Genomic DNA, 14694 nt, shown 5'->3' with positions numbered 1-14694 from the left:
TCACCACATCCCTAATCCCGAGACGGGATGGGGTTTGGGAAGCAGACCCAGAGTTTGTGCTCATCTAATCCCGGTTTTAAAAGTAAAACGAGGAAAACCAAACCCCTCCCGTGCAGCAGGGTTCGGATCCCATCACCACATCCCCAATCCCGGGATGGGATGGGATTTAGGAAGAGGACCCAGAGTTTGTGCTCATCTAATCCCGGTTTTAAAAACCAGACGAGGAAAACCAAATCCCTTCTGTGCTTGGGATAGGATCCCATCACCACATCCCTAATCCCGGGATGGGATGGGATTTGGGAAGTGGACCCAGAGTTTGTGCTCATCTAATCCCGGTTTTAAAAACCAGACGAGGAAAACCAAACCCTTCCCGTGCAGCAGGGTCTGGATCCCATCACCACATCCCTAATCCTGGGATGGGATGAAGTTTGGGAAGAGGACTCAGCATCCAGTGGGGGCTGCCCTTGGGATTTTTCCACCCCTGGAATTGGGGTGAGCAGGCAGCAGGTGCAAAAGCAGCTGGAAATTCGGGGTGGAGGTGATGAGGTCATGCCACTGTCCCCTCAGTGTCCCCAGTCCCAGACCGAGCAAACTGCTGAGATTTGGGTTCATTACAAAGCCCTAAAAGCTGTTTTATGTCTTCCCTGTGAAGGTTTTTCCCTCCTGGTGAGCTTTGGAGCTGTTCCCCCACCTTTCCTGGTGGAGATGTCTCCTTCCACCATAACCAGGGGAGCTGATGGGGAAGAAAATGTGGTTTTTGTTCAAAGCCTGGGTGTCCTGACATCCCTGAGCCCCAGAAACATCCATCTCAACATCCATCTCCCAAGGCCAAAATCTGCCATCAAGCTGGAATTTCTCACTCCTGCTCCCACTATCCCATGGAAAATATCTTTGGATTCAAGGCAGGAGAGAAGCTCCAGCTGCAAAGGTGGATCTGTCTCCAAACTTCCAAATTTACCTAAAAATGAGGATTCTGAGGCATTCAGCCTGGTTTTAGTGCTGCAGAGAGAAAAGCCACAAGCACAGGCACTTACAGGCTGTCCCCCCAAAAATCACACACTCAGCTGTCCCCCAAAAAAGGGGTGACCCCAAATTCTCAGGGCTGGGCAGCTCTGCAGGGAGGGTTTTCCCAGCTCTGTCAGCTATTCCAAGGCTCCTCAAGGAATAATAATTCCAGGTAACAAGGCTGGATATCCACCATGCAGAGCCACAGCAGGAAATTTTGGCATCCATGGAAGAGAAAAAAATGAAATCCCAATTCCCTCTGGACAAAGATGGAATCCAATCCAATCCAAAGTGCATCCAACACTTTGGGAATCTCACAGATCCCAACTTTTCCATGCCCTGTGTGCCCTCCACACCCCCAGCCCTGTCCAGGTGATGTCCAGGTGAGCCTGAATCCCACCCTGTCCAGGTGATGTCCAGGTGAGCCTGAATCCCACCCATCCATCCCTGCTGATGTCCAGGTGAGCCTGAATCCCACCCCATCCATCCCTGCTGATGTCCAGGTGAGCCTGAATCCCACCCTGTCCCTGCTGATGTCCAGGTGAGCCTGAATCCCATCCCATCCATCCCTGCTGATGTCCAGGTGAGCCTGAATCCCACCCTGTCCATCCCTGCTGATGTCCAGGTGAGCCTGAATCCCATTCCTGTCCCTGCTGATGTCCAGGTGAGCCTGAATCCCACCCTGTCCAGGTGATGTCCAGGTGAGCCTGAATCCCACCCTGTCCAGGTGATGTCCAGGTGAGCCTGAATCCCATTCCTGTCCCTGCTGATGTCCAGGTGAGCCTGAATCCCACCCTGTCCATACCTGCTGATGTCCAGGTGAGCCTGAATCCCACCCTGTCCATACCTGCTGATGTCCAGGTGAGCCTGAATCCCAGCCCATCCATACCTGCTGATGTCCAGGTGAGCCTGAATCCCACCCTGTCCATACCTGCTGATGTCCAGGTGAGCCTGAATCCCATTCCTGTCCCTGCTGGTGTCCAGGTGAGCCTGAATCCCACCCTGTCCAGGTGATGTCCAGGTGAGCCTGAATCCCACCCTGTCCATCCCTGCTGATGTCCAGGTGAGCCTGAATCCCATTCCATCCATCCCTGCTGATGTCCAGGTGAGCCTGAATCCCACCCCATCCATACCTGCTGATGTCCAGGTGAGCCTGAATCCCATTCCATCCATCCCTGCTGATGTCCAGGTGAGCCTGAATCCCACCCTGTCCATCCCTGCTGATGTCCAGGTGAGCCTGAATCCCACCCTGTCCATCCCTGCTGATGTCCAGGTGAGCCTGAATCCCACCCTGTCCCTCCTTGCTGATGTCCAGGTGAGCCTGAATCCCATCCCATCCATCCCTGCTGATGTCCAGGTGAGCCTGAATCCCACCTTGTCCATCCCTGCTGATGTCCAGGTCAGCCTGAATCCCAGCCCATCCATCCCTGCTGATGTCCAGGTGAGCCTGAATCCCACCCCATCCATACCTGCTGATGTCCAGGTGAGCCTGAATCCCAGCCCATCCATACCTGCTGATGTCCAGGTGAGCCTGAATCCCACCCTGTCCATACCTGCTGATGTCCAGGTGAGCCTGAATCCCATTCCTGTCCCTGCTGATGTCCAGGTGAGCCTGAATCCCACCCTGTCCAGGTGATGTCCAGGTGAGCCTGAATCCCACCCCATCCATACCTGCTGATGTCCAGGTGAGCCTGAATCCCATTCCTGTCCCTGCTGATGTCCAGGTGAGCCTGAATCCCACCCTGTCCAGGTGAGCCTGAATCCCACCCTGTCCATCCCTGCTGATGTCCAGGTGAGCCTGAATCCCACCCCATCCATACCTGCTGATGTCCAGGTGAGCCTGAATCCCACCCCATCCATACCTGCTGATGTCCAGGTGAGCCTGTATCCCGTTGCTCCCCGGACAGGGCTCCACCGGGCCTGGAGCGTGTCCGTGGTCTCGTTCTGCAGCACGAGGTTCTCCACAGGCAGGAGCTTCACTGCAAGGAGGAAAAGAAATAAAATTTAGGAGCCCTCAGTTGGGAATGGAGGACTTTTGGGGAAACAATATTTCTCCATGAATGTTCCTCCAGCTCTCCTGGGTGAAGGGAACACCTGAAGGGAGGTGGGTGGGTGGGACTGGGCTCTGCTCCCACGGAATGAGGGGCAGGACACGAGGGAATGGCCTCAAGCTGCGCCAGGAGAGGTTCAGGCTGGATTTTGGAAAAAATATCTTGATGGAAAGGATGGTCAGGCACTGGAAGAGCTGCCCAGGGCAGCAGTGGAGTCACATCCCTGGAGAGATTTCAAAGCCACGTGCATGTGGCACCTGGGGACATGGCTGGGGACGATTGGATTCAGGGATCTCAGAGGGTTTTTCCAGCCTTAATGATGCCAAGAGAGGGATTTCCAGGAGCTCCTGCCCAGGGGCTGAGGGCATCTCATAAAGCAGAGGGAGAACATTCCAATCTGTCCCTGTCCCCTCTTTGGGGCCAAACAACTTTGTGAAGTGTGGGTGCAAAACAGGAGGGAAAACGATTCCCCTCAAACTTTAGGATGGCACTGAGGGAATGTCCATGAGGGAAGAGTTGGGATGGAATTGGGAAGATCCTGGTGCATGAGGGCACCAACTCTGAGGTGGGGACAGGACAGCTGGGGACAAAAGTGACCAACAAGAGTGGGGACAAAAGGGCCCACCCAGCTCTTACGTGTCCTGCCCAGAGCAGCCACGGGCTGGCTCGGGCCCTCGGGATACACGGCGTAGATGCTGATGCTGTATTCCCTGTCCTCCTGCAGGTTTTCCAGCAGGTGGGAAGAGACATCGCCCCGCAGGATCTGCTCGAGGGTCACCCCGGGCTTGTTGGCTGCAAAATCAAGGGGAAAAGGGATGGTGAAGGATTCCCATGAGGATAAACCCCACCAGAGAGGGATTTATCTTCACACCATGGAGGTGGCTCAGGGGTGTGGTTGGAATCTCCCAATCCGTGTGGTGGAATTCTGGCTGTGCTGTGCCAGCCCTCAGATCCCACGGAGGGGAGTGGGAGGCACCCCAAACTCATCCCAAATCCCACCAGAGCAGGTACTCGAGAGGGAAAAACATCTGGATGTGCCAGGGCAAACAAGGAATTCACAGCATCATCCTCAGCCTGCTCTTCCAAGGAAAAGTCCTTCCAAGGAGTCTCCTCCATCCTGGAAGAACCACAATATTTGGAAATGTCTATCCTGGACTTTTTCCAGAGTCATGCCAGGAGTTCACAGCACCTTCCCTGCCCTTGGATCACTGCTCCTTTTAAAGCAAACACCAAGAAAAAAACAAGAAAAATCAACTAAAAATTGACTAAAATTAATAAAAAGTTAACAAAACTCACCCCTGGGGATGTAGATCTTGTAGCCCTCCAGCTTGCCCAGGGGAGGTGTCCAAGCCACCCTCAGGCTGAAAAGTCCTTCTTCTATCACACGGAAATTGGTGACTGGAGGCACGGGAGCTTTGGGGACACAAAAATAGGGCAGAAATGGAGCTGGAAGTGCTGGAATAATGGAAAAAAAAAATCCTTGGAAAATCTTTTGTCCTCAGGGGCAGAGAGACACAAAGAGGAGAAGCACCAAATCTGGTTCCTTAAAATCAACAATCTCCCTCCTGCCACTTGAAAATAGGGATGAAACATCCCAGGGCTGAAAGTTTGGGAGTTTTCTCTGGGAATGCTGCTGGGATCTGAAATCTCCCCATGGCAGGGGAAACTCCGCATTTCTTGCAGACTGAGCAGGAACCAGAGCCGTGAATCAAAGCCTGCTTTGCTCCCACGGCCACAATTCCAAGGGAGAGGAGCCCGTTTGGATCCATGGCAGGCGGATTTATGGCTCCTGCCTCTGGCTCCGTGTTGGGGATGATAAGAGGAGAGATCAAATGGCTTTATTTCCACCCATAAAGACGTTCCATCTTCTTGCTGGCAGGTACAGATGAGCCAAACCTCATTGAGGAGCTTTATTTATTCATCCTGTCAGAGACCTTCCCTCAGGAAGACAAACAATTCCGGACGTCGCAGGGGGGGAGGGGGGGGGAAGGGAAGGGAAGGGGAGGGGAGGGAAGGGAAGGGAAGGGAAGGGAAGGGAAGGGAAGGGAAGGGAAGGGAAGGGAAGGGAAGGGAAGGGAAGGGAAGGGAAGGGGCGGAAGGAAGGAAGGGGCGGGAGGAAGGGGCGGAAGGAAGTGGCGGAAGGAAGTGGCGGAAGGAAGTGGCGGAAGGAAGTGGCGGAAGGAAGTGGCGGAAGGAAGTGGCGGAAGGAAGGAAGGAAGGAAGGAAGTGGCGGAAGGAAGGGAAGGAAGGGAAGGAATAATTCTTTAAAAACCCCTCAAGCAAAGCAGGATTGGAGCTTCATCCCGGGAGCAGAGTGGGATTAGGGAACTCCGAAAATCCCTAAAAGCAGAGGGGGTGAAAGTCCAGTCCCACTTTCAAATGTTCTCCTGACACATCCCCATGTCCTGTCTTGGGAACGGAGATTTTCCTTTGGGTGGGGACGCCCCTCAAAGTCACCCCTTGAGGGTCAGCAGAAGAGATCTGCCCCTGGATATTGGTCTGGGTGAGTGACATCAATCTCTACTTCAATAATTTTTTTTTGTTAATTTTATTAAAATAACTTTAATATAATTACTTCAATATAATTACTATGGTATAATTACTTTGATAAAGTGCACGATTCTGTCCTATCCTGGTAGTTTTAGTTTCTCTACTGTGCAGTAAATAATTCTGATTAAGATCTTTTCATCTACTTATTTATCATAAGGAATCATGAATTTTAACATAAAGTTTATATAATATAAATAAACCTGGTTTGCCATCTTTAATCCTTGGACAAAGGTTCAGCCACACCTCTGTAATTCCTTAGATTTATTGCATTGACAGCCTGGGGTTGGGATTGGATCCAGCCCCGTCCAGGCTCCTCTTGGAGGAATTTGGAAAGCCAAGGAGCTTCCTGCACCTCAGGACTAAATGGAAGCTTCTCTAATAAAATTTGAAGCTCCAAATCCATGCCTCCATCCATCCATCCATCCATCCAACCATCCATCCATCCATCCATCCATCCATCCATCCATCCATCCATCCATCCATCATACCTCCATCCCACCATGCCATCTATTCTGCTATCCATCTCACCATCCATCCCTCTCTCCATCATCCATCCATCCATCTGTCCATCCCTCTGTCCGTCCCTCCCTCCCTCCATCCCTCCGTCGTCCGTCCCTCATCCATCCCAACATTCCATCATCCATCTATTCCTCCCTCTCTCATCCATCCATCCATCCATCATCCATTCATCCCACCACCCATCAATCATCCATCCCTCCATCCATCAATCATCCATCCCACCATCCATCACACCATTCCATCATCCATCTATCCTGCTATCCATTTATCCACCCATTCCTCCCTCCCTCATCCATCCATCCATTCCTCATCCATTCATCCATCCATCCTACTATCCATCCATCATCCATTCCTCCCTCCCTCCATCATCCATCCATCCATCTCCATCCCTCCATTCCTCATCCATCCATCCATCCATCCATTCCTCATCCATCCATCCATCCATCCATCTCCATCCCTCCATTCCTCATCCATCCATCCATTCCTCATTCATCCATCCATCTGCATCCCTCCATTCCTCATCCATCCATCCATCTCCATCCCTCCATTCCCCATCCATCCATCCATCCATCCATCCATCCATCCATCCATCCATCCATCCCTCCATTCCTCGTCCATCCATCCATCTGTCCTGCTATCCATCCATCATCCATCTATCCTGCTATCCATCATCCATTCCTCCCTCCCTCCATCATCCATCCATCCATCATCCCTCCATCCTTTTTCCATGCCTCTATCCCTCATCCATCCATCCATCCATCCATCCATGCATCTCCATCCATCTCCATCCATCTCCATTCCTCATCCATCCATCCATCTCCATCCCTCCATTCCTCATCCATCCATCCATCCATCCTGCTATCCATCCCACCATCCCACCTCCCTCCCTCTCTCATCCATCCCTCCATCCTCTTTCCAAGCCTCCATCCCTCCACCCATCCCAGGGGACCCTCACCTGTTTTCCCTTTGGTGGCCGCAGGCTCCCCCAGGGTCCCTCCGTAGCTGGCCCTCACCGTCAGCACGTACTTGGTGCTGGGCTTCAGACCTGTCACCAGCACCGTGGTGGTGTCCCCGTCCACCTCCATCTGCCACACAGGGGGACAAGGGACACCGCTGTCACACCCGCACAGAACACCAGGCCACCTGCCACACCTGCTCCAGGTGACTGCCATGAGCAGGAGCCTCTTAAACCCTCACCCAGAGGTTGTGATCCTCAAATTGTGGAATAGCCCAGGAAATAAAACATGGGGAGTGCATTAAGGGTAAAGGTGATCTCAAATTCCTTTGAAGAAAATGGAGGGAAAACAACCAAGAAAGTTCTTTTTTAAGCTCAGGGAAGGAATTTTTGATGTAACCTGAGGGCAGGAGATGGAAACAGAAGTTCAGGATCTCATAATAACAGGGAAAACACAGAAGCTGCCAAGGATGATCATTCCAGTTAAATACAATTTTAATAATTAATACAATTAATAATCTCCACCTTAATAATTTAAGCTTTCATAGCTTTGTTCTATTATTAGGAATCAAAGCTTTTAGGGCATGTGTCTTCTGCCCTTCAGTCTAACTCCCAAACTTTATGAGCTGGAGCACACGGCAGCATCCCTCACACAAGGACATGGAAAATCCCCAAATCCACGGAGATCTCACCAAAATGAACAGCCCTGGCAGCAGGAGGAGCAGGAGATGCTGCCAGAGAGGCTGGATGGGATGGAGTGGTGGCATCATAAAGATAAGGAGAGGAAGGATTGGATATTGGGAAGGTTGGGTGCCACCTCCTAACCCAGCATGACCCCCCCAAAACTGGGAGCACTGGGAAAATCCAGCACTGGGAATTGTAACTGGTGGATCCCATGGTGGATCCACAGCTTCACTACAACCCTCAGGAATTCCTGCTAATTCCATTGTGACCTCAATGGCTGAGGGACATGGAGTGGATCCCATGGTGGATCCTCACTCATGGTGGATCTACAACTTCACTTCAACCCTCAGGAATTCCTACCAATCCTGCTGTGCCCAGGACGGCTGAGGGATGTGGTTTGACCTCCTAATTAGGCCCTCAAAAGAGGATGAACTCCCAACTTTGGGAACTGAAACCCAACACTGGGGACTGAAACTGGTGGATCCCATGGTGGATCCACACCCATGGTGGATCTACAGCTTCACTTCAACCCTCAGGAATTCCCACCAATTCTGCTGTGCCCAGGATGGCTGAAGGACATGGTGCCACCTCCTAACTGGGTTGTGCCCTCAACAGGGGATGACCCCACAACATTGGGAAAGGAAACCCAACACTGGGAACTGAAACCCAACACTGGGAACTGAAACTGGTGGATCCAATGATGGATCCACACCTTCACTTCAACCCTCGGGTATTCCCACCCATCCTGCTGTGCCCAGGATGGCTGAGGGACGTGGTGTCTCCTCCTAACTGGGCTGTGACCTCAACATGGGATGAAGCCCCAACTTTGGGAACTGAAACTGGTGAATCCCATGGTGGATCCTCACTCATGGTGGATCTACAACTTCACTTCAACCCTCAGGAATTCCCACCAATGCTGCTGTGCCCAGGATGGCTGAGGGACACGGTGCCACCTCCTAACCAGGCTGTGGGATCAACACGGAATGACCCTGCAACATTGGGAAAGGAAACCCAACATTGGGAACTGAACCCACCACTGAGAACTGAAACTGGTGGATCCAATGGTGGATCCACACCTTCACTTCAACCCTCAGGAATTCCCACCAATTCCGTTGTGACCAGAATAGTTAGGGAACATGGTGCCACCTCCTAACTGGGCTGTGGGATCAACATGGGATGACCCCACAACATTGGGAAAGGAAATCCAACATTGGGAACTGAACTCAACACTGAGAACTGAAACTGGCAGGTCCCATGGTGGATCTACACCTTCACTTCAACCCTCAGGAATTCCCACCAATTCTGCTGTGCCCAGGATGGCTGAAGGACATGGTGCCACCTCCTAACTGGGTTGTGCCCTCAACAGGGGATGACCCCACAACATTGGGAAAGGAAACCCAACACTGGGAACTGAAACTGGTGGTGGATCCACACCTTCACTTCAACCCTCAGGAATTCCCACCAATTCTTCTGTGTCCAGGATGGCTGAAGGACATGGTGCCACCTCCTAACTGGGTTGCGCCCTCAACACAGGATGACCCCACAACACTGGGAACTGCACCCCAACATTGGGAACTGAACCCCAGCTGGTTCATCCTTCCTTCCCTGAACTTGGAATTTGGGTGTAACATGGGAACCTGACCCTACCTGTCTCTGGTGCTCCGGCTGCCCCGGTGGCAGCGAGGGGTGGACATGGACACGGTACCCTGTCACCCTGCCCGTGGCTGCCACCCACGAGAGCCTCAGGGAGTTGTGGCCGTGCTCGCTGACACGCAGCTCCCGAGGGCCCAGGATCTGCTCAGCTGCAAGAACACAGAGGAAAGAGCTTGGATTGGATCCCACCACGTGTGGAAGTTCATGGATGGAGTCAACACATTCCACACAGAGAAAGCCACGGGCGTCGCTCAGGTTGGGAGCACAAGGACACCTGGGATCTCTTTCCAGACAGGAGATGATCCAGCAGGAATTTTTTTTTTTTGGCCAGTTTTTTGGCAGCACAAAGCAGGAAACCAAAATTTTTTTGGTTACACTTCCCCAGTGAACAGCTGGTTAATGCACGGGGCAGCAGCTCCTCCCTGCCCTTCGCCTTCCCAACACTGGAGGAATCTGCCAGGAAGCTTGGACTCTCCATGGAATGTCACAGGAAGCCTGGATGTTCCATGGAATGTCACAGGAAGCCTGGATTTTCCATGGAATGTCACAGGGAGCCCTGAAGTGCTGCAGAACCACAAAAGAAGCCAAAAAAAAAAAAAAAAAAAAAAAAAAAGAAAAAGAGAGACTTGGAGATCTCCTTCTGGAAATCTCCTTCTGGAAATCTCCTTCTGGAAATCTCCTCCTGGAAATCTCCTTCTGGAAATCTCCTTCTGGAAATCTCCTCCTGGATCTTCAGCAGGGAATGGAGTTCTTCCCCAGACCTGAGCTGTGCTGCCAGAATTCCCTGTGACGATCCCACAAGAAAAAAACCCAAGGAGCAGAAATGCTGCTCCATCCCATTGCTGCTCCTTTTGTTTGATCAAGCATTAAAATCAAAAAATAGGGATACAAGGATCTGATATCCTTAACAAAATAAAAAAATAGGGATATCGGGATCTGGTATCCCTAAAAAAATCAAAAAATAGGGACACCAGGATCTGATATCCCTAAAAAAATTAAAAAATAGGGATACCAGGATCTGATATCCCTAAAAAAAAAATAGGGATACCAGGATCTGATATCCCTAAAACAAATAAAAAAATAGGGATACCAGGACCTGATATCCCTAAAAAAATCAAAAAATAGGGATACCAGGATCCCTAAAAAAAAACCTATCAAAAAATAGAGATACCAGGATCTGGTATCCCTTAAAAAAAATTCAAAAAATAGGGATACCAGGATATGGTATCCCTAAAAAAAATAATCAAAAAATAGGGATACCAGAATCTAGTATCCCTAAAAAAAAAATAAATCAAAAAATAGGGATACCAGGATCTGGTATCCCCCCCCCCAAAAAAAAAATAGAGATACAAGGATCTAGTATCTCTAAAAAAAAAAAAAAAAGCCAACAAAAAATAGGGATACCAGGATCTGTATGCCTAAAAAAAATTTCAAAAAATAGTGATACCAGGATCTGGTATCCCTAAAAAAAAAAAAATCAAAAATTAGAGATACCAGGATCTGGTATCCCCAAACAAACCATGGAGATGCAGCCACAAGAAAAGCACCCAGGACCACTGTCCCCAAGCAGGAGCTGGCTGCTCCTCCGGCATCACCCAACCCCTCCAGCTCCCTCAGAGGGACGTGGTGGGAAGTTCATCCCCATGGAAGCACATCCAGAGGCTGGTTGGAGCAGAAGGGAAGCAGGACCAGGGGTGTGGGATCTCAGGATCTGAGTCCTGGGATGCCGGGCCTCCGAGAGCACCCTTGGGGGGCCCGGGAGTCCTGGAATGTTCCAGAAGTGTCTGGTGGCTGGACTTTGATCCTACACGGGAGACGACACCTGTATGAGGACAGGAGGGTTTCACCGGGGTGAATGGTGAAGGGATTGGTTAATTAGAGAGTGAAACACAGGGTTTAGGATTTCTGTACAGGGGGGTTTAGAGAAGTAAGATGGAGGAATTGGGGCGTGTCCTGCCCTCCTTCTTCTTCCTCTTCTCCTCCATCTTCTTTGGCCACGGTGGCACCTTTGGATTGGTTATTACTGAAAGTGCACCGAGTTATAAGAATAGATGGTATTGGGGAAAAATGATAAATATTGTACACGTAACTTTGGGTATAAAGATAGGTGACTGTCCGGAGGGCAGGGAGTGTGCTCATGGCTGGCTGCTGAGCAGAGCTCTGTTCGGCTGAAAGAAAATCTTTTAGATAAACAATTAATAAACATAAAAACCGAAAGAAGAACTGAAGCCTCTTCTCGTCCTTCGATACGCGGGCTGTCCCAAGGCCACCTTGGGCCTTCACAGGCCCCTCAAACAGCCGAGATAAACCGGACACAGGGGAGAACCCGGCCACACCTTGCACCCTGTGCCTGACGGGCCGCGGCGGCTCCGAGGCGGCGAAGCAGAGCCTCCGAGAGAGCTTGGGAGCCACATCTGGGAGCAGCTGGAAATCCTCCACGTGAAGCAGGTGCTCCGCTGTGGGATCTGAAGCAATCCTGCCCAACTCGTTCCTCTCAGCATCCTTGATCCCTAGGGGAGGGAAAGAGGACATCAAACACCATCCGTGGGGCGGGGCAGGCTTTGGGAAGGGGGAGATGTCGCAGACATTTCTTCATAGAAATCCTTTCTTTGGGATTTCTCCTTCTTCTGGGAAGCAAAGGGCCCCAGAAGAAGAATGTAAACAATTGTTCTCAGCTGCTGTGAAATGTAGCAGGTGTCCCTGTGATTGGCTCATCTTCCTTGTGTACCATTAAAGGCCAATCACAGGAGCAGCTCAGGGACGGATTCCCTGCACACAGAACTTTGTTATTCATTCTTTCTATTCTATTCTTAGCATAGCTGCTCTCTGCAACCTCTCTTTTTCTTCCTTTTAGTATAGTTATAATGTATTATATATCTTATATCAATAAATCAGCCTTCTGATCAAGAAACAAGATTCTCGTCCTTCTCTCACCACAGTGACCGTCTAAGTCACTGTAATAGGGAGAAACTGCTGGGCTTTGAGTTTGACGCCAGTTTTGGGTTGTGATGCCAAGGAAAAGGAGGGAACAAGGAATGGAGCCTCAAGCTGGAAGGGGGAAGCAGAGGAAGATTCTTCCAACAGGGAAAAGAGGTCAGGATTTCTCAGTGCTGCCAATGGGCTGAGAAACGGGGGAAAACAGGAACAGGGCAGGATCTGGCCTTGTCCTTCCCATTGGGTACAGAGACATTCCCGTGCTGAGCAGACAATGGGATTTTGGGAGGCTGTTTGAAAATTCCAGGGCGTTCCTGTGGTTGAACCAGAAAAAGGGGGAACAACCCACCCAACAAACCAATCCTTCCCCAGTTTCACCTCACCTTGGTTCAAATCGACCTGGTTATTCTTTGTGTTGAAACCCCAGCACCCTTCCTGTCATTCCCTGAGATATTTGGGGAAGGGAAGGATTTGGCTGGTGGAATTTCACTCTTGGGGATGGGAGGAGCAGCAGAACCTTTTGTTGCTCATGGAATTATTCTGAGGGACATTTTTGAGTCAATCTCTGAGTCCCATGAAAAGAAAACTTCAGAAGCAAAAGCATTTTCAATTTTTTTTTTTTTTCTCCTAAATGTCACATCAAAACATTTTGACTTTCATGGAACTATTTATTGAACCCCTTCTGAATTCCCACGTGGCTTTGACAGATAGAAAACCACAGATTCTCACTGAATAAACCAGTTTTTGACAACAACAACAAAAACATCCAAGAACACAACAATTTTCCTGGACTTGCAGGAAAGGCTGAGCCTGGGGAGGGAAGGAGTTTTTAGGAAAAGGGTGTTGAGAATCAGGAGTATTCCCTGGGGAGAAGAACCAGGGTTGGTCACACGGGAGAAGAACCAGGGTTGGTCACACGGGAGAAGGACCAGGGTTGGTCACACAGGAGAAGAACCAGGGTTGGTCACACAGGAGAAGAACCAGGGTTGGTCACACAGGAGAAGAACCAGGGTTGGTCACACGGGAGAACCACCAGGGTTGGTCACACGGGAGAAGAACCAGGGTTGGTCACACGGGAGAAGAACCAGGGTTGGTCACACGGGAGAAGAACCAGGGTTGGTCACACAGGAGAACCACCAGGGTTGGTCACACGGGAGAAGGACCAGGGTTGGTCACACGGGAGAACCACCAGGGTTGGTCACACGGGAGAAGAACCAGGGTTGGTCACACAGGAGAAGAACCAGGGTTGGTCACAGAAGAACCAGGGTTGGTCACACGGGAGAAGGACCAGGGTTGGTCACACGGGAGAAGGACCAGGGTTGGTCACACGGGAGAAGGACCAGGGTTGGTCACACGGGAGAAGAACCAGGGTTGGTCACACGGGAGAACCAGGGTTGGTCACACAGGAGAAGAACCAGGGTTGGTCTCACAGGAGAAGAACCAGGGTTGGTCACACGGGAGAACCACCAGGGTTGGTCACACAGGAGAAGAACCAGGGTTGGTCACACGGGAGAAGAACCAGGGTTGGTCACACAGGAGAAGGACCAGGGTTGGTCACACAGGAGAAGGACCAGGGTTGGTCACACAGGAGAAGAACCAGGGTTGGTCACACAGGAGAAGGACCAGGGTTGGTCACACAGGAGAAGAACCAGGGTTGGTCACACAGGAGAAGAACCAGGGTTGGTCACGCGGGAGAAGAACCAGGGTTGGTCACACGGGAGAAGAACCAGGGTTGGTCACACGGGAGAAGGACCAGGGTTGGTCACACGGGAGAAGGACCAGGGTTGGTCACGCGGGAGAAGAACCAGGGTTGGTCACACGGGAGAACCACCAGGGTTGGTCACACGGGAGAAGGACCAGGGTTGGTCACACGGGAGAAGAACCAGGGTTGGTCAAAGAAGAACCAGGGTTGGCCAAAGAAGAACCAGGGTTGGTCTCACAGGAGAAGAACCAGGGTTGGTCACACGGGAGAAGAACCAGGGTTGGTCACACGGGAGAAGAACCAGGGTTGGTCACAGAAGAACCAGGGTTGGTCTCACAGGAGAAGAACCAGGGTTGGTCACACGGGAGAAGAACGAGGGTTGGTCACACGGGAGAAGAACCAGGGTTGGTCACACGGGAGAAGAACCAGGGTTGGTCTCACAGAGGATTTGGGGGCCCAACGTACCCACAGCAAACACTGTCACCCCCCCATCCTGCAGGATCCGGGCTCCCTCTTCCACGGAATCTCTGGATTTCCCATCCGTGATCAGAACCACCACCTGCAAGGGTTGGGAAAAGAGCCGGGGAAGAAACGGGCTCGACATCAGGAGGTCACAAAGGGAGCTGTGGGGTTTCGCATCC

At 51.2% G+C, this 14694-nt stretch overlaps 1 protein-coding gene across 1 annotated transcript in view; it reads right to left on the bottom strand.

Annotated features, from left to right (window-relative positions):
- LOC135442828 (collagen alpha-1(VII) chain-like) overlaps window positions 1-14694 on the bottom strand; it is a 161086-nt gene that overhangs the window by 141405 nt on the left and 4987 nt on the right. Inside the window, exons 4-10 of the mRNA XM_064703098.1 lie at window positions 14519-14612; window positions 11754-11927; window positions 9412-9566; window positions 7081-7210; window positions 4353-4469; window positions 3693-3848; window positions 2868-2984 (exon numbers count right to left, since the gene is read on the bottom strand). Of these exons, the coding sequence (XP_064559168.1) occupies window positions 2868-2984; window positions 3693-3848; window positions 4353-4469; window positions 7081-7210; window positions 9412-9566; window positions 11754-11927; window positions 14519-14612 (943 nt within the window). The remainder of the gene's footprint in view (window positions 1-2867; window positions 2985-3692; window positions 3849-4352; window positions 4470-7080; window positions 7211-9411; window positions 9567-11753; window positions 11928-14518; window positions 14613-14694) is intronic.

This window comes from Zonotrichia leucophrys, chromosome 1A (genome assembly GCF_028769735.1).
Source record: "Zonotrichia leucophrys gambelii isolate GWCS_2022_RI chromosome 1A, RI_Zleu_2.0, whole genome shotgun sequence".
In the NCBI taxonomy this organism is placed as follows: Eukaryota; Metazoa; Chordata; class Aves; order Passeriformes; family Passerellidae; genus Zonotrichia; species Zonotrichia leucophrys.
This window is presented reverse-complemented; position numbering and strand designations above follow the sequence as displayed.